Source organism: Apaloderma vittatum, unplaced genomic scaffold (genome assembly GCF_000703405.1).
Source record: "Apaloderma vittatum isolate BGI_N311 unplaced genomic scaffold, ASM70340v1 scaffold1344, whole genome shotgun sequence".
Lineage (NCBI taxonomy): Eukaryota > Metazoa > Chordata > Aves > Trogoniformes > Trogonidae > Apaloderma > Apaloderma vittatum.
The window spans coordinates 17255-35558 of NW_009711874.1; the positions used below are offsets into that span (position 1 = coordinate 17255).

General features: G+C 46.2%; 1 protein-coding gene across 2 annotated transcripts in view; it reads left to right on the forward strand.

Annotated features, from left to right (window-relative positions):
* The window catches only part of PRR5L (proline rich 5 like), a 24688-nt gene extending 6628 nt beyond the window's left edge, over positions 1-18060 (forward strand). Inside the window, exons 4-9 of one of the 2 annotated variants that reach the window (XM_009867756.1) lie at positions 7300-7357; positions 10157-10248; positions 13579-13719; positions 15100-15187; positions 16687-16699; positions 17652-18060. In XM_009867756.1, the coding sequence (XP_009866058.1) occupies positions 7300-7357; positions 10157-10248; positions 13579-13719; positions 15100-15187; positions 16687-16699; positions 17652-18060 (801 nt within the window). Of the gene's footprint in view, positions 1-7299; positions 7358-10156; positions 10249-13578; positions 13720-15099; positions 15227-16686; positions 16700-17651 lie in introns of both variants that reach the window. The other variant, XM_009867757.1, reaches the window with a different exon arrangement.
* Positions 18061-18304: the final 244 nt, after the last annotated feature.

The following is an 18304-nucleotide window of genomic DNA, read 5'->3' on the forward strand; positions in this document are numbered from 1 at the left end:
GTGGCAGTGCAGGTACTGGGCACCATGCTACCACCGAGGCAGAGCGTGCAGTAGAAGGGCTCAGCTCGCCTCTGAATTTGGTGTGGTTTTTTTTTTTTGTCAATCTCTCAGCTCACACTTGTGCAAATACCTTGGTGTACATGCACCTGCAGCTGCTGTTCTCCCACTGCAGCCGCTGGGACTCGTGTTTCATTTCGGGTTCATTTTGTTGTTTTTTTTCTCCTTCTTCTTCTTTTTTTTTTCTTCGTTAAAAGGAGTGACTTGGCATTTGTCAGACTTAGCCTGAAGTAAAACTCTTGGTGCTGGCAAGCCATGAGAGAAACTGTGAGATACAGGCTATTGTAGGAAATGAGCTTTTTTCCCCCGCTGTGAGCTCAGATGCAGACTTATTTCACATTCTAGACTGGCAGCGCGTGGCAGTGATAAAAGTTACTGCTCCGTCCCAAACGCCTTTACTCAAAAAATCCTTGGGCCGTGGAGTTGGGGAGAAGGGCTGTGCCAGAGAAGGGCTGACAACATCATTTGTCCTTGGGTTCACTTTCACTGCTGATGCCTATTGACATATGGGAAGGCTGCTTGTCACCAAAATGTGCAGGGTTGTATCAAACTGCTGACTTGGCTGAAAAGTAATCTTGGAAGAAAAAAAGAAAATTTTCAACTTATTCCTTTGACTTGTGCTCGTTGCCTCTGACAATGGAAGATCACCTGGACGGGGAGTGGAGTGGAAGCACAGCTTTGGATAGTGGCTTCCTCCTCCATCTGTTAAAGCCCCCTCAAAAGCTATCACAAGAACCAGGTTTACTGTGCTCTTGGATTGAAATGGACCCCAAGGGATCTGCTTTCACGTGTAACCATGCAGTTTTAAATACCCTAGCAGCAATTAGAGCAGCTAACTGGATCATGTAGTATTTAACTGTGATAAATTGACTTAAACGTTTTCCATTTCTTATGCCAGAGCACTTGTAAAACAGAAGCCACTAAGATAATTTTTAAAATCACATTTTCCGTTGTTTAAAGGGTTCTGGTTCTTACATTATGTATATTTTATACACACATGTAATTTTTCTAACCACTGAATATTTAAGACTAAGATGGAGCAAAGCTTTTATAGTGAGACAAATATTTCTTTGTGATCAACTTCACTGCTTGCGAGTCCTTTTCACCAATACTCATAAAAAGTACCCGTTTTTAGCTCCTGAAGTTGCTAAAGGAAGATTTAGGAAACGGATGGGGTTTAGACAGTCTTCCTCTGCAACCAAACCATCATCATACCGAAATTACCGAGTCTGTTTTGTATTTGTCAAAGCGAAATGGAATTCCTGCAAGGGCTTCAGTGGGAACTCAGATGTTTCATTCTGAAGGAGATTTGTGTTTATAAATCTGCTGCTTTATTATATACACAAGCCATCTCCTTGGATCAGAGTTGGAGTGTATATGCCAGAGAGCTGGGACTTGTAATACTTGCTGCAGAGCTGCCTTAAAGCAATGCTTCAGGCTCCAGGTTTTCCAGGGCCTGAGAGTTTCTTGCTATTGAGAAGGGGCACTTCGTATTTAGCCCTCTGCTCTGGCACCCAGCAAAGAGCCTTCTGCTGGCTTAGTTCTTGGGTGGCCAGCTGAACCCCGGTGGGCAAGAATCCTGTGACTGTGGAAGAGGCTGGGATTTGGAGGAGCAGGGTGTATTGGTGATTGGGATTTCTCTGAGGCAGCTGTAATGTGGGGTTTTGATTTTTTTTCAGATAAGCTTCTTTCACTTTTATGCTGTCTGACCCTCCTTGTGGAGAAAACTTTTGAAATAGTAAACTAGCGAGTGTTGATAACTTGATGCATTATCTCCCCGATTCTGCAAACACCCTGAAACAAAGAGTTCGGAAGGGCTAAACTATTTCTTCTCCCTCTCTGCGGGCTCCTTAATCTTGAAACTAATGGGGGAAAACAGAAGTGTTAGCTATTTCACAGCTAACCACTTCAGCAGACCTGCCCGATTTATGCACGTTAGCTCCAAACTGAGACAGAGAGACTCGATCCCTTCGCAGGCCCTGTAACCTCTCCCAGCACCCACGGACTGGAGATGCAGAAAGCCAGATGCCCAGAGCTGGTGCCTCTCCAGCCCGACATCCAGTGTCTGCGCTGGAAGATGAGGAATTCTGAGTAGACCATTTCCTCATTTAATCTAATGAGAGCTTGGATGTCTTAAAACCAGAAGCAAAGCTATTACATAATTTCCAGCCTGCTTAGGTGGGGAGCCACGGGAAACAACAAGTCCTGACTCAGAATTGGGCCTGGCTTTCTGTTTGTCTGCAAAACCATAGAAACCACAACGTGTGAGCACCCATGTTGCTGGGGTTGTCGAGCAAAGTCAGAATAGCAAGATTGTAATAGATAGCCGCGAAAGTAAGTGGTAGCAGGGACAAGGGAAGTTCATGTTCGAGCCGAAATTCATGTTGCCCTTTCCCTTTGGAGCAGGCAGAAGTGGGAGAGACGAACCTTCCCCGTGGTCAGAGTTCCTCTCGCTGTAGGTTAGCTGGTTTTGCAGTGATAAGGGGAAGATGCTTCCCCGCTCTACTTAAGCTTTTGCTTAAGTCCCCACTGTGTGTTTTTCTGGGACTCCAGCCTGTCCAGCATCTCTCATGAGGCTTGCTCTCCTCCGAAAAGCTGCTTTGTAAAGCCATGCCACCAGCTGGAAATGCTGTGTGTCCCTTTCTCCCGCTTAGTCAAAGAGAAAAACCTGGTGCATGTGACATTTCTTTCCTTGGTGCCAGGTTTCTGCTTCTACCTGTTTTGCAGTGAGGTGAGGAAATAGTTGTGCAGGTAGCTGGGCTGAGGGTTATTGCTGGGTAAAAGCAGCTCTTCTCTGGCCAAGTGATGTCTCCTGCCTGCCAGGGCCTGCAGCAGCTCAGCCACTGCTCCGGGGAAAGAATTCACACTTGGGGGATTCGCAGAGCTCAGCCGTATGTCTGCAGTACCCTTTTGTGTCAAACTGGTCTGTGTGATTGTATTTCTGTCCTCACTGACTGGGAACCCCTGTTCATGCAGGTCTGCTAATTATTTCTGCTTCACCTGCTGCTTTCTAGGACTGAGCTGTCATGGAGCAGCTCCAGAGACTCCATAGCAACTGCCCAGCTTCGTTATCACCCACGGGGTCACCCGCAGCTCAGCCCTGTTACTGCGAGCCGAGCCGAGGACCCAGCCCTGGGGGGCAGCGGCAGGAGGGGCAACCCAAAACCCCCTGCACCCATGGGCCCCAGAGGGGTGTGTGGTTCGCTTGAGGTGGTGCCTGGTTGCTACCACCAAAAGCCATGGCCTGGCTGAGCAGGGCCCTGCCTGGAGCTGTGACTCGGAGCTGGGGGGCCCGGCCGCGGGGTTTTCCCTGAGCTGCTGCCTCGCATCATGGTCTGCGTCCTGGCCCTGCTGCCTGCTCTGGTCTCCTTCTTACTCTCCCTGCATCACTTTCTCTTTTAGTGGGCTTTTTTTTTTTTCTTTAATCTGTTTTGAACAAAGTTGTCTCTAGAACAGTCATTTCAGGATGTTATTTCATATTGATCTTGCAATTTTTTCCCCAGGTAGGACTGAAATGATCTCTCTGCTTCTGTCACTATTTCTTCTCTTTCTAGAGGGAGGGGGGAAGAAAAAAAGATGGGGGGGGTGCATGCTCCAGCTCTGAGATGCTGCAGCTCACATAAATGTGCGTTTTGTAAAACACTGCCAAGAAGTAGGTAGGTGTTTGTGTGCAACTGGCAGTAACTTTGTAGAAAATACTTGCCAAGTAAGTTTGGGTGATTATTTTTTCTCAAATTAACAACAGATTATCCAAGAAACAGTGGCTATGTGCTTGTAGAGCTTATAAAATTTTGTTTTAACACTAGAAGACAACGTTTCAGTTGGTTCAAAGAGGAGGCTGTAATGTGTAGATGAAGAAAAATGATATTTTTTTTTTCTCACCCAACAAAATGGGGTCAATTATCTTCAGTTTGCTCTGGATCACTTTACTCCTCTTCCAAGCTTATGTTTCTGTTTGATGAACTGGTATTAATTTGTTAATTTTGCTGTGGCTTCTTAAAGGCGTACTGGCCACGTTCAGCTTGGGGACACGAAGAGAAAACAGAATTTGTCTGTGATTAGGCAAGTGTTCATGTAAACTTTCCCCTCCTCAAGAGCAGCGGCTTAGCCGCTTTTTGCAACCCTTCTCCTTGAACCCACCACCCACAGCAGAGCGAGATGTGCTAGTGGCACGACTGTCACCCCCAAATCCTTGGTTCTGCCTGGAGGCTGTCGGAGCATTCCCAACCCACAATATCTGATTTTCCTTTGGGAGGGGGACCGTTTGGTCTGGAACGTAGCAGGAGCCCACAGAGGAAGGGTCCCTGTTGAGGATGACCGGCTCCTGACGAGGTGGAGGGATGGAGAAGGTGCCTGGCACTGCTGTTGTGCCTGGGACAGCTTCCACCTGCAGGAACTACATGCGCTGCAGGAACTACAATTATTCCTCAGTTTCTGTAACAGGATGGGAAGGGGAGAATATCCATCCTGGGAAAAAGAAGGAATTACCTGGAAAGTGTCCATGTTTTCTAGCGTAGCATGTGACTACCTTCAAATTCTATTTTTTTTAATTCCCAGCCATTCCAGCACAGCTTACTTTCAAGAGTAGGAAGAACATGTAAATTTTTTGAAGGGTTTTTACTAAGACAAGAAAAATTAAAAGTGATTTTTTTCTTTTTTTCTAGAGCTTTAAATCCTCTCTTCCAAAACTCAGGGCATTTGAGAACTTACTTGAAGGCTTTCTCTTAGCTGCACGACTCGATGGTATATGCCTGAAACAGTTATTTGTGGTTTTCTGTGCTGAGAAAAGTCGAGGGGTTCAACCTGTGAGCTTTCACAAGCTCCCTTTTAGCAAAGGGAGCAATCTCTCGAGATTGAAGGTGGCAGCTAAACTTTTTCCAAAAAACCTGCCCTTCGAGCTCAGTCGGTGTCTTTATCTGGTCTTGCTTGCAAATAAAAGGTTTATTTTTCCTCTTAGCTCTGCACCTCTGTGTTGCCTCCGGCAACCAGAGATAAAGCAGTTGAGTGAGATTTGTCATTTAGGTCTGATTCAGACCTCTGCTGCGCCTGCATTTATCGGACTGTACTGATTTGTCAGCAAACCCTATAGGGTTTCTTAATGAAAATTTACCTGTCTGGCTTGCTCTGAGGGGCCAATGTTCAGGCTGAATCTATTTCTAAGCCTATGATTTTAGCAGAAATGACAGATAAGTAAAATTTTCAGATATTTTTAAGATCGAAAAGAAGGGAAATGAAATGTGTTTGGTGTGGTTTTTATGTCTCTCTTCCACAGGAAAATGGAAAATTTGAGAGGATAATTGAAACAATCTTTAGTAACTGTATGGAGCTGTACTTTTTCTTTTCTTTTTTATTTAAAAAAACCCCAATGAGTTGACACAAGCTACTTAGCACATGGAATTATGGATAATACATTCAAAAGAGCATCATAAATCCTTTACTACCAGGTAATGATTAATGTGTCTATTTTTAACAGTTAGAACTATGCTGCCCATAAAGGTGTGCCAAAGCATGCTTTGTTTGCTGACACAGTGGTAAAATAATATAAAAAACCCCCTCTGAAAGCAGAAAGCATCAATAATACTAACTTACAAGCAAAATAGCTGGAAAATTCTATCTGTAGTGCTCAGGACAAATATGTAAATTGAAACGTAATGTTCCAGTGCAGATAGAGAAGGAATTCATATTTCTTGTGAGAAACATGAGAAAATAAGCATGATACCTTTATGCATATATATTTTTTTTTTATTATATAGTAGTTTAAAATGAGACAGTTTCATTCCCTGCAGTATATGAGCTGTTATCACCTTGAGCTATAGGTTGAAAAATAAAGGATTGAAGTACTTTAATACTTCCAAATGCTTTCAGCTTATTAATAAAGTGCAATATCACTCCAAATGTTATCTTACACTCTGTTTTGGCCTGAACAGTAAGTGGGTTTCACTTTGTTTTTGGTTTGTTTTATTTTTTTTCCCCCCCCTCGTAATTTTTTTTTACATTCCAGATTTCTTCCTGCTTCTTTCGTGTGTTGTTTACTCTTTCCTGGAAAGTCTTTTTTTGTTGTTCTCCAGAGCCTGACACCTGTCACTTATTTCTGCGGAACAAATCTAAAATTTGAATGGAGATCCCACCCATACCTATAGTTCTGCTAGAGAATCGCAGCGGCACCCAGCCCCACGGGGCCTCGGGAGCTCGCCTTGCGTGCGGCGGGGTTCCAAACCGAAAGCAGTTCCTTGAATTCTGTCCCCAATTTTATTAATTTCGATGTTTTCCTACCTGACACCTTTTTGAATAAAACTTCTCCAGCAGGACAGTGCATGGAGAGACGTTTCCTTACTGATAGGGTGTCTCTGCAGTCTCTCAGCCTCGACCTACTCGCAAAATCCGAGGTGATCTTTAAGGTGCCTTCCCACGCGAACCATTCTGTGGCTCCATGGCAGAGGGCTTTGCTCTCTGTTGGTATCATCTGTGACGAGAGTGAGCCTTTTAGGCTGCAGTAATAGTGTGGTGATAGCAGCTCCTTTCTTGGGGAGTCTCAAAGCTTTTCAGCTTAACTGGTTCTCCTAGTTGGGAGGAAAAACAGGTAGGTGTTGTTTTTATGTTCTTATGTTTGGGGACATGGGAACAGAAAACTTATCAGATACTTAGATGTCCTGATTTGTCTGGTCCGCGCTAGCTAATTTTATCTCGAAAGACTAGCTCCTGCCACTTCTTCTGCAGCTCGGGACACCATACTGACGTGATCCAACTGCTCAATATAAGGAGGAAAAAAAAAAAGGCTTGGAGAAAGAGAATAGGTAGAACTAGAGAAGTAAGGTTTTGGGCTGTGCAGTCAGGCAAGCACTGAGCTAGTACAACAGAAAGGAGTGGGGTGTTTTGGTAGCGTTTGGCCCCTCGACCACCTCTGCGATATGGCTGAGGTATGGCTTATGTGGCTGCGCTCTTACATTACAAACAATTTTATTTTCTTGACTCTCTCCCTGTGACCCAGGACAGGTCCTTCCTTCCCAATTCTGGCAACTGTCTTCTGTGTCTGTTGTGTTCTCCTGCCTGGCAGAGCGAGGGGAGGTGAATGAATATCTAGCACTCGCAGTGAGACTAGGTCTGCTGGGAGAAAGTACTGTGGTAGGACTAATCTTGAGATAACTGCATGCAGAGTGGATAACATCTGAATAAAACTTACTCTTCCGTGTTTATTTGAAATCTCAGAAAAGGAAAACGCATGTCTCTCTTCTCTCTTGGCAGAACCAGCTCCTTGTGAAAGGCTTGCTGTTTATAGAGGAGAAGGTTAAGCTGTGTGAAGGCAAGTACAGTAAGAAACCCATTCTGGAAGGGAGCTGTGCTTCTGATGTTTGGTCAGACAAGATGATTCACGTGTCTGGAAAACATACAGACCTTTCTGGTGCTGTCTTAGGCTGCCACACAACCTCCTGGGAGCCAGGTTGCTCTGCAGCCCTGGTGAGACTTAAGGGGTGGTGGACTCTCTGAAAAGCCACGTAGCTGCAACACTCCCACCAGCCGCATCTTCACCGTTGAACCCAGGATCAAAGTAGTTTTGGGCTGTGCGTGGATCCTGTTGCAAATCTGCTGGGAGCTGCCTTCTGCCTTTTATTTCTCAATGTGATCTGCAGCTCTGTGTAAGCACCGTTTTGGTTACTGTGCCACACTTTCGACAGCTGAACCAACAGGCTGCGTGTAAGTTTAAAGAAAAAAACCTCAAACCCGTCAGTTGGATGGGAACAAAATCCTTCAGGAATGAAGTTGATCACACATGAAGTTTTGTTCAAGCCCCTGGGGTACAGACGAGTGCTGCTGCAGAGCCAGCGTGGCCGAGCAGCTCTCGGTGTTGGATGTGTGGGGAGTTAGTCACATTTATTAACAGATTGCTCAAGCAGAGCGAGCTCTCTGGAGCACATGTCTCTATTCAAAACCAGGCTGCTGTTTGATTTGACCCAGTTTTGTAGCCTGGAGGGAAGGTCCCTTGCTAATCACCAACCTGCTGTATCTGGGTCGTTAAATGCCAATAGAAATTTATAATCTCATGTCATTGCTGATGCTGGATTCCTCTGCACCATCCTTCGCCAAGTGACTTCTCCACCTGGCCAGCAAACTGTAGGACTCGGACCCCACCGGAGCCATGCAGTTGCTCCTTTGGCACACACCCAGCAGGATCTTTCCTTCCTTTCCAAGGGAGGAAAAAAAGGCAGATTCATGCATTTTCCCATATGAGGGTACCTGCCCTGCTTCTTCCAGCTCTTCAGAATGAGCGCTGTGCAGCTTATTGCAGTTTTTTTTTCCTGTATTCATATCAGACTATTCTAGTATCTGTTCTGGCATTATAAAAATCGAATGTCAGTCTGTAGGAGGCTGAGAGCTGCCTGGGAGTAGTCTGCAGCTGCACAAGTAGTTGAGGTGCGAGGAAGTTTCCCAGGCAGAGAGCAAAACCCTCTTCCTGTGCCTCTTTTTTTTTTTTTTGTCCCTAGTTTGAAGTGACATTGGAGACACAGCCTGTGCCAGCTGACATCTCTGCAGGAGATGACTCACGGGCACCTTTCTTTGATAACGTATAGGCTTATTGCAGGTTTTGTGGTCACAGCAACAAGAACTTGTACACGCTTCTCGGTTAGCTCTGCCTTCCTGGAAAATTTCTTCTGTCCCAGTACTCAGAGCTGGAATCATGTCCCTGCTGCAGGGCATGGCAAGGTTTTACTGTGTCTGTTTTTCAAATCACAGCCCCTTATTTTAATGTGATTTTCTCTATGCAGTCTGTCAGAATCTCTTTCAATGCCTGTAGGATTTATGATTTCTTGAAGAAGCAAACCATTCCCCTTTCTCCTTCAGAAGGACAAGTGATGTGCGACGTCTCGTTCTGGCTCCACACACCAGAGCGTTGCAGTCCTGGGGAGGAGGCAGAGGAGGGAAAAATTTAAACCTTCAATTAGCCTGTTTCCTGTTGTCACCTTCACTTAGGGTTGGCACTTGCTGGCAGTGGGCAGCTGTTATGGGAGTGTTGGGTAGGTGTTCGTCTGCCTGCAGTTCCAGTTTTGAAGCTGGTGTCATACCCAAAGCCTCCCTCTGAAACCTCCTGCGGTTGTCAGCGGGCTCTCTGCTCAAAAGAAAACGTCTGCAGGACCTGGCCCTGCTGTCTCTCTGCTCTCTGGCTGTGTCCTGAGCAGCTCAATGCACGGGCAAGCACAGTGAAAACCCACGTGGGAAGTCCCCAGATGGGAAAGGCACTTCAGTTCACAGGGATAAGGCTCCTTTGAGTGGCACTTTTACATGTGTTCTTGTCCCTCCTGTAGGGCCTTTAGTCACCTTGAGGCTGAGCCTTCAAAGCTGCCTTGAGCAGCTGCCTTCCGTTCCTTACTGCTCCTTGAGGCTTGGCTGCCTTTTTGGTCCAGCTGAGGCTTTGTGGAAGGTGTCCTGGAAAATCCTTTTGTCAGAACCTTGTGTTATCAAACCTGTGTCTGTATTTGCACCTGAAATTTCTGCAGGATGTATCTAAAACTCGATGAAATATTGGAAACCTTTGGCCTTTGGGGTGGGAAAAATCTCCTAAAAAAACTTAGAGGCTTTGGGTCCAACTGCTGAGAAACACGGAGCTCTGCAAATCAAGCCTGTGAGCACAATTTAAAATGTCTATTCAAGTGACGATGTTCAGTAAAGCATTTTATTTTTGTTAATAATAGGCTTTTGACCACAGTTGTATTCCTGTTAGGGGAATCATGAGTTGTGTAACTCAGCCTGCCTTTGTTTTAAACACCCACTTACAGCTGGGGATGTTTGTTTGAGTCGGAGTCGTGTGAGAGGTAGCCCCAAGTCTGGCTGGGGAGTGGGGGCTCAGCTCTTCCCAGTGGTCTCCCTGGCTGAGCTCAGTCTCCCTGATGCTGGCTGTGACCTGCTGGTTTTCAGCGTCAGTTCCTAAGGTGCGTTGAGCGTGCTGGCTGTGAGCTGAACAACATCCAGTTTTGGGTGGAAATGGTGAATGTGAAGGGAGGTTTGTGCCTCTTGTTTGGGGAGTTGGAGAGTCGTGGGAAAATTCAACTTGGTTTTAGTGTCTCTGTCCCTAAAGCTGTTTCTCCCTCTTGCTCTATTTCCGTAGGTGAGGATCGCATTGATGTCCTGTCTGAAATCTGGGATCACTATTTTACGGAGACTCTTCCTACACTCCAGGCAATATTCTACCCAGTCCAGGTAATCTTAATTATAATTCAGCCTTCAGTCAAATGAAACAATGTAAGTGTTCCAGCAGCACTGTTCAGCCACTGGCTAAATGGATCTCAAAACCTTTAAACTGAATCTGGGAGGAAATAGATTTTCCCCAAATCAGCCTTAGCCATGTAAGGAGTGTGAGAATCTGCTAGGCAAGCACAGTGCTTGGGGCTGAATTTATTCCCTTTTGTCTACCCTCAGCCAGTGCGAAGCTTGAATGCTGAAATCATTGGACTATATACCTTGTCCAGACTGAAGCTCCGGGCCATTTCTATTTATGGTTCTTCCATTTTTAAACATCTGGGACTGTTGGTGTGGATGACAACGCTGACAACTTGTCCTCAGAGGAACAAATCTGAAGATGAGAGCTGGAGCAAACGTGCTTTAACTCACCCTAACTACCTTTGGAGGGCTAATGTGTCCCAGCCGTGCCTTTGGAAAATCCTCTGCTGGGTTTTTTGTTTGGTTGGTTGGGTTCTTCTTAAGCTTTAATAAGGGGATTGGTAAATCTATAGGTAGGGGAAGAATGCCCAGCTTTATGCAAGACTTGTTTACACGGAGTATTTTGAAAGCTGAGTATCCCATTGGAAGTGTTGAGCTTTATAATTTTTTAACATAGTTTTAGTCAGCGTTTCCGTATGAGCACTTTAATTACCTCCCCAGCCTATTTTAATCTCCTCTTCCATCAGAGGAAAAGAAAAATGTAGCTCGTGAGGAGGGCGGCGTTCTGGGAAACGCTCACCTCCTCCTCTTGGCTTTTGCCTCTTCCACAAGACGTACTTTCCTAGAGCCTTTTAAAGTTATTTCCCCCTCGTGTTGTTTGAAAGGCAGCAGGTAAAACTCAAAGGTTGTCATTTCCCTCTAAACCTATTAAAGCTGACATTTCCTAAAAGAAGACGGACTTCTGCAAAGACAGACACTAACCTTTCTACTGTGTTTATTTTTGTTCTTTCCTTGCTGCAGATGCTTGAAGGTAGGTGTTTGGCAGGTAACACTGCACAACTGTTATATCCTCCCTTTCTCCCTTTTTGCAACTAATTCTCAGTCAGGGAGTGATCTGATCTCTTTAAGCAGGGGCCTGTCTGCATCTGCACTGCAGTTATCTGTGCACTGTGGAAACAGCTGAGCTAACTGCGTGCCATAGCCACTGGTGCTAATAAGTCTTCCAAAAGACAAAAAAAAAATTGCTCCACGGCTATTAAACATCTCTAATGAGAAACTGAACAGAAGTTACTGCACAGTGGGTGCAGCTTTTGGAAGTAACTTGGTGGTAGTGGTGAAAGCACTACTACGGCATGTTGAGACTCTTTGAAAGTGTAATTTTCTGACTGTATTCGTCTTGTCATGAAATCAGTCACTCCAAAATATATCGTAGAGGCTATGAAGTTAAAGAAGAATTGCCATTTTATGGATGAGGAACCAAAAGGTAACAGATGGAATATTTAAAGCTTTGTAGGCACTTAAGTCCTACAAACCTATAAATTTAAATCACCTTAATACCTCCAAGAATTTGATTCTGAGTAAGCTACCCTAGGCTACCACAGAGGGACTTGCTGGTGCAGCAAGAAGTAAGAAATTGCTCTTATCCCAGGCCAGTGCCCTAAATAACAAGATTGGGCCCTTCCTACAAGCAGGGAGCTGTACGCCCCTGTTTACGCGGTGTGTCATGTGAAGAGAGCTCACCCAGTGGGTCTCTCTCACCAAGTCCTTCCCACGCTGCTCCCGTAGCTGGGAAAGTCAGTTTGGAGGTGATTCCCCATCTTTGCTGCTGCAAATGTCGACCTGATCGTTCAGTTGTGCTCTTTGGTGATCCCACCAACTGCCCACTCAGAATGAAACTAAGGCAGCCAAATGTGTGAGCGTGTGTTACCCGGGGTAGTAGCTAGAAGTAGCTTCCTATCTCGGCTAAGTTTAAAGCCCAGACTCGGAGCTGTTGCAGAAATATGACCTTTAAGCAGCCAAGTTGGTTCAATTGCTGTACAGAGGGAAACTATGTAAACAGGTCACTGGCTTTTGTATAGTTGCAGCTGTTGATGTAACTACTCGGTGTGCAAAAAAAGAATAGCAAATCTTGTTTTGTTTGGCACAGCGAGATGTTTGCATTGGGAAATGGGGTATGAAGTTAATGGGACTAAACTGCGTGATATAAATAAAAAGTGTGCAGCTGCTGAAATACGGTTCAGAAATACGGACCGGTGTTTTCCACACCTCCACGTTTCTAAATACACAGCAATGGCTTAAAAAGAGGAAAGTGCTTTTATTACGGCCAAGCTGCCCTCTAGATTATTTGCTTTAATTTGTATTTACATATTGATGATGCTGTTAATTATGGCATTAAACCCATTATGATTTAATGATTAACTGCTGTTAATTCATTCCAGCTAAATATTTGCCATATTGAGTGTGTTATGGAGACCATAAAATGGTTCCCAAACAGACTGTGGGGCAGAGATTAAGGTTCTGGGAAGAACAAGGCAAACTCTTGAGGCTGGAGAAGTGCTGGGCAGGGCTGGGAGGAAAATTTCTGCTGTTAAGCAGCGGTGGGGCAGGAGAAAGTTGTGCTGGTGTTAAGCATAGCAGAGGGGAAGACAGTGACACCAGGATGCCATATGGAGTCCGACTGTGTTTAAATAAGCTGAGAAACATTACAACATCTTCATCTGTTGAGCCTTGTGTTGTTGATGTAAGGAAGTAATTGGGAGGATAGGGAGCGCCGTGCAAAGGAAACTAAAGCTGTTGCTTTTCCAAATGACGTTTGGTACAAGCAGTCTTGCTAGCTTTGCTCCAGCCTAAATCCTAAAATCCGCAATGAGTTTGTGGGGTTTTGTCACATCAGCAAGGTCTAAAGTGCAGACGTTGAGCAAAAAGAAGATCCAACACAGACTGGAGATAAGCTTAGGAATGTTCTGTACCAACTTCTCTTCCTACCAAACCTTCTTTGGTTTCTCAACTCTGAGTGCCAAAAACATGAGCTGCAGCCATCCTGGACTTCAGATGCTTGCAGCCAAATTGGATGGCAGTTGGGTTTCAGGAGTACAGAGTCTTCTGGTGAAACAGAGGCCTGGTTTTGGCTTTGCTCTAAACCTAATGGTGCCTTGGATGAGGTGTTACTCATTTCAGAATTTGTGTGGCGCGGAGACTGAGAGGCGAGCAACCACAGAGCACCGTGAATCCTCGACCCGAGCAGCTGGCAAAGCACACAGCAGCGACGGGCAGCATGTCTGTGTGCATACGTGTTTCCATACGTGTGTCGGTGCAATGCTCATTGCGAGCCTCTACCAACTCTTGGATTTTGTCTTCTGTGTTTTTTAGGGTCAGGAGCTGACTATTCGTCAGATTGCTCTGCTTGGCTTCAGAGACTTGGTCTTGCTAAAATTAAAGCTGGAAGAAATTCTCCCTCTGGTCCGGACAAAACTCCCAGCTTCCATTGTCCAGATGCTGTTAATTCTGCAGGTGGGGAGTCTCTGCTCTTCTTTGCCTGACTCTGCTTGGGTATCTCGACCTCAGTGAGCCCTGGAGAGGAGAGTGGGGAGGGTGCAGGGTGTGGTGAAGGGATGTGTGCTTACGTGAGAGCGATCAGTGTAGAAACGAGAGCTGACTTTGGATGTCTTGAGCTTTCCTGGGAACAGGTAAGGATGCTGCTGTGAAAGGGCTGGTTTCTCTTTGGTGTTTCTCCTCCCTAGCTAGGAACAGTCTTAGGCCTCTTTTTCTTCAGGTAGATTTTCACCTCCCAGCTTCTCTGCACGCCCCTTTGTGCCCTTTTTCTCCTGGTTTCCCACCTTTGCAATGTGAGTGAGCGTCCGTTGAAGTGACACGTGGCTGCTGGCTGGGAAGCTGAGCAGTGCCCGTGAGAGGAGCAATACCTTCTGGCAGCAGGCAAAATGCTATCCATCTTCCAAAGGCTTCTCCCAAGAGACCCAGACCTCCTGTGAGGACTGTCCTCTTTATCCAGACCTCAAGAGAGTATTTTCCAAGCATGCTCATTACAGCCAAGTATATCAGCTGGTTTATTTTCTTCTATCAGCCAGCCTGTCAGTCCTGCAAAATACTGTATTAGAAGTGGCTGTTTGGGTTCCTCTCACTTTTGTTTCTCCTCAAATATACCTTATAATGAGTGGTGGGGAATGAAACTCTCTGAATTACAATCACAATTGTCAACTGGCTAAGCTGGTATTTCTGTATGAGTTCTTGCTGCCCTGACGTTCCCAGTGACCCAGACTACAATAGAAGGAGATACTAAATTCCTGGCTCGGTTTCCCTGAAGTATTTTAATAAAAGGATCTTGAGCACAAAGAGGGTCTCAGAGCAACACATATGAGAAAGAAAAACTCACAGAGGCTTTGCAGGAAGTAAAGTCTGTGAACGGTTTCTAAAATTACTGTTAAATTGGTTGGTGTTATCTACCATCTTCACCGTTGTAAGCTGAACTGCGGAGGGTACTTTTCCTGCAGTCCTGCCTAGGAAAAGAGCAGTGCTTTGCCCAAGGCTTTTTTTTCTACAAAGAGATGTTTCCTGGTACAACTACACTGGTATAATCATATTGCTGCAGTTAGGCTGTGCAAATCCTTGGTGTGAGCAGACCTTGTTACCCCCCTGTCCCTTGGGCAAAAAAACAACAGCTGGCTGCTCGATGTCCATAGCGTTGTGGCTGTGACACAAGGAGGTTGACCTAAATGGCACCTGAGTTTCCATTTGGGCTTATCAGCTATGGTCTGCTGATATGGCTGGGATATTCCAGTGCAGAGACGTTTGACAGACCCAAGGCTTTACTGAAAAACCTTGCTCAAACCCGAACGAGGCTGATGTTGACTCTTTTTAATGTTTGAATTTCAGAGCGTCCATGAACCTGCTGGCCCTAGTGAGGGCTACCTACAGCTGGAAGAACTGGTCAAGCAGGTGGTGTCGCCGTACTTGGGTCTGTGTGAGGATCACAGCTTCTCTGGCAGCACCTGCCTGCTTGGTAAGATACGCACGTTGTGTGGAAGCTCTCGGGGTATGCAGGCTGGTTGATGGGAGGTGGTGCACATCTGTGTTTAAACTGTGGATAAATGGGTCTAGGGCAGAGAACTGACATTTCACTTCAGGAGGGAGATACTCCTAGAGGAAAACTTCCCCGCATGTGATCCAGAAGCTCTGCTTACATGGGCGACCAGCTGGAAGAGATTGGCTAGCAAAGAGATGAGCGTAGCGATGCTGGCCTCATAGGCAAGAAGATTTAAGTAGAACAGCTGAAGAAATCTCCAGTCTCCCTCTGTTTTTATAAGCTCTAGCATTTGTTTTGATGCAGACTGTAGCTGGAGACGTACAACTTGTCTCGTACTACGTCTTAGTCGCTCAGAGGAAAAGATGGTCTTGCAGTAGAAGAACTAAACAGGATTCTGATGATCTGTGCCTATAAAAAACTCATGGCGTCACGTTAGGCAAACTGGGGCTCGAAGCTTTTGCTCTTGTGACTGTTGGGCAATTAAATGTCTTCTGTGCAAGCAAACGTGGTTATGCAGTTTAGCATTGATTTGCAGAGCTGATCCTGAAGTGAAACCTAGAGCGTAAAAGATGGGATTGGTTTGCTGGTTAGGGACACCTGCGTGCTGCTGGGAAAGTCTGAAAAGGAGCTGCCTGACCTCTGCTGATGTTTCTAGCTCTCCTGGATTTCTGCCAGCTGAACAAGGCATTAGTGTCATAAAAAAAAAAAAATCACACGAGCCGGCTTAGTAAATTTTATGGGCCTTGAAATCATTGTATTGACTTTGATTTTAGCTGTCATTTATTTGTGTGCATTTCCAAGGTGGCCTTTTGCCCCCGTTCCACCGTCTGCTGAGTGGGAGGAAAGGAAGAACTCGTGTTTGCATTGCACGACATTGACAGCAGAGCAGCACTTTTCTACACGGAATCTCTGTATTTTCAAAGTGCAGAGTTTAATCTCATTTTGACCTGATTCTTATCATAAAGGGTTTCAATTTTGTTGCACAAAAGTCATCTGTGAATATTTTTTTTTTCCTCAAGAGTCAGGTCCCAATCCCCTCCAACACTACAGCTTGCTGTAGCTTGACCTGCAGGTGACGTCTAAAGAGTCTTTTTTAATTGTAACCAGCCTCAAAAATTATTTGCACATATTCTTAAGCATGAAACGAGCCATTTTGAATGAATGTATTACTGGCAGCAGCGGAGTGAAGTGTTGTCATAGCTTGGCTGCTGCCAGTGGTGGAGTTTTGGCTGCTCACCCGCTCCTCCCTGCAACAATATAGAGTTTGTTTTCTGCTTTTCTTCCTGATGCAAGCTTCCAAAGCTCTTTTATAACCTTTGGTAATGGGTGCTTTGCTTTGCATTTTGTTACTCTCTCTCTCTCGGGCTCTGCACTCTTGGTGGAAATGTTTTATACAATTTAAAGGCTTCCAACTTTAGGAAATGAGACACTGGAAGATGGTGACAAACAGAGACAGGCAGGGAATAGTTTTATCAGTTGCTTCGGCCACAGCCCACGTGAATTGTTTCACGCCACATGGCAATGCTGCCCAGCAGGGGAAGGCAGCAGGTGAAAAGTAATATACTTCAGCCTGCTGGAGGAGGGAATTACAGCGAGCCAGGGCACAGACTCCAACCCCTGCTTTTCTTAAAGCTTTCCGTGTCAGAGTTGAAATGTTTCCTCATAACACAGGGCTGGAGAGCTGCGCCTTGGGCTTGGGTTTTAAACCAGGCATTTGTCCTCCTTAAGCTTGTTGCTGACCAGATTGTAGACCCTGCACTCATCAATTCCAAGTCACCGCCTTCGCCTCTGCCGGGCAAGTACTGCCTTCCCCTTCTGCACCTTCCCCTTGGGCTGTGGTGGCTGTTGCTGATCACTCCTAGGTGCTTTGTAGTGTCTAACCCCCAAACCAGATGTGTTTTAAAGTGCAGTAAATGTGTTTGGTTTTTTTTTTCTTGCATAATCTTAAAAAAATCTGGTGGGATAATGCTAGCAGAGCCACCTTTCCTTCAGCAGCGGGAGAGGCAGAGCAGCGTAAGGTCGGGGCAGTCCCAGTGACACCAGCTGACACCACCTCCTCACAGAAACTCCCCAGAGAAAGGGATGGTGACTCAGGTCCTCGCTGGGTGTTTCCTCGGGGACTTGTGCCACTTCATTGTCGCTGATTTTTGTGTACCTGTGAGTGGGAGCTCCTGGCTGAGCTGCTAGTAAGCGATGAGACCGTGTGGTTGCAGAAGCAAGTCCCTTTGCTGCGCTCGTTCCCTTTTTGTCTTGCTTCTCTCACAGAAAAGGCAGGCGTCCTCCCCAAACACCAGCAGTACGAGCTGCTGAGCACCTGGCTCTTCCCTGGGTGCACTGTGGCTGCACACCGACTCCTTCTGCTTCCCTGAGACCAGCATCGCGATGCTTTCCCTGCGCCCCGTTGCCCACACCTGCTTCTTTTTTCTCTTCCAGAGAGGCGGTACTCCAGATCCCGTCCTAAAATGCTGAATTACTCCTCTCATGTGGTGCCGAGCCAGCAGCCCAGCGAGACAGCCTTGACCCCGCTGACGGAGCAGGAGGGCGAGGCTTACCTGGAGAAATGCGGGAGCATCCGCCGCCACACCGTCGCCAACGCCCACTCGGATATCCAGCTCCTGGCGATGGCCTCCATGATGCACACGGGAATGGTGATCGAGGAGTCGGACAGCACCGACAAGTGCCTCCTCCTGCAGCCCAGTTTTAGCCACCGGCAGTGCTCCAGTGAGCCCAGTATCGCCGATGGGCCGGAGGGAGTCATGGCAGCAGGCAGGCAGGCCCCCACAGAGCTGAACTGCACGTCAGTCAGCTAGAAGAGGTCTCTCTGAAAAGAGGAGAACTGTCTGCACTAAGCTGGACAACGTGGGGTGTCATCCTCACTGGGAAAAAAAGGAGAAAATTTTGTTTCCTCATGACATTGAAATGGCCTTGAGGGACCTTGGGTCTCTCTGGGACCGCTCTCTCAATTTGTTTTCCTTGCCCGTCTGGGATCATTGCTGACGGAGGTACCAGGCTGCTCCCAAGTGAGCACAGAGGGCTGCAAAGGTTTCACTGCTG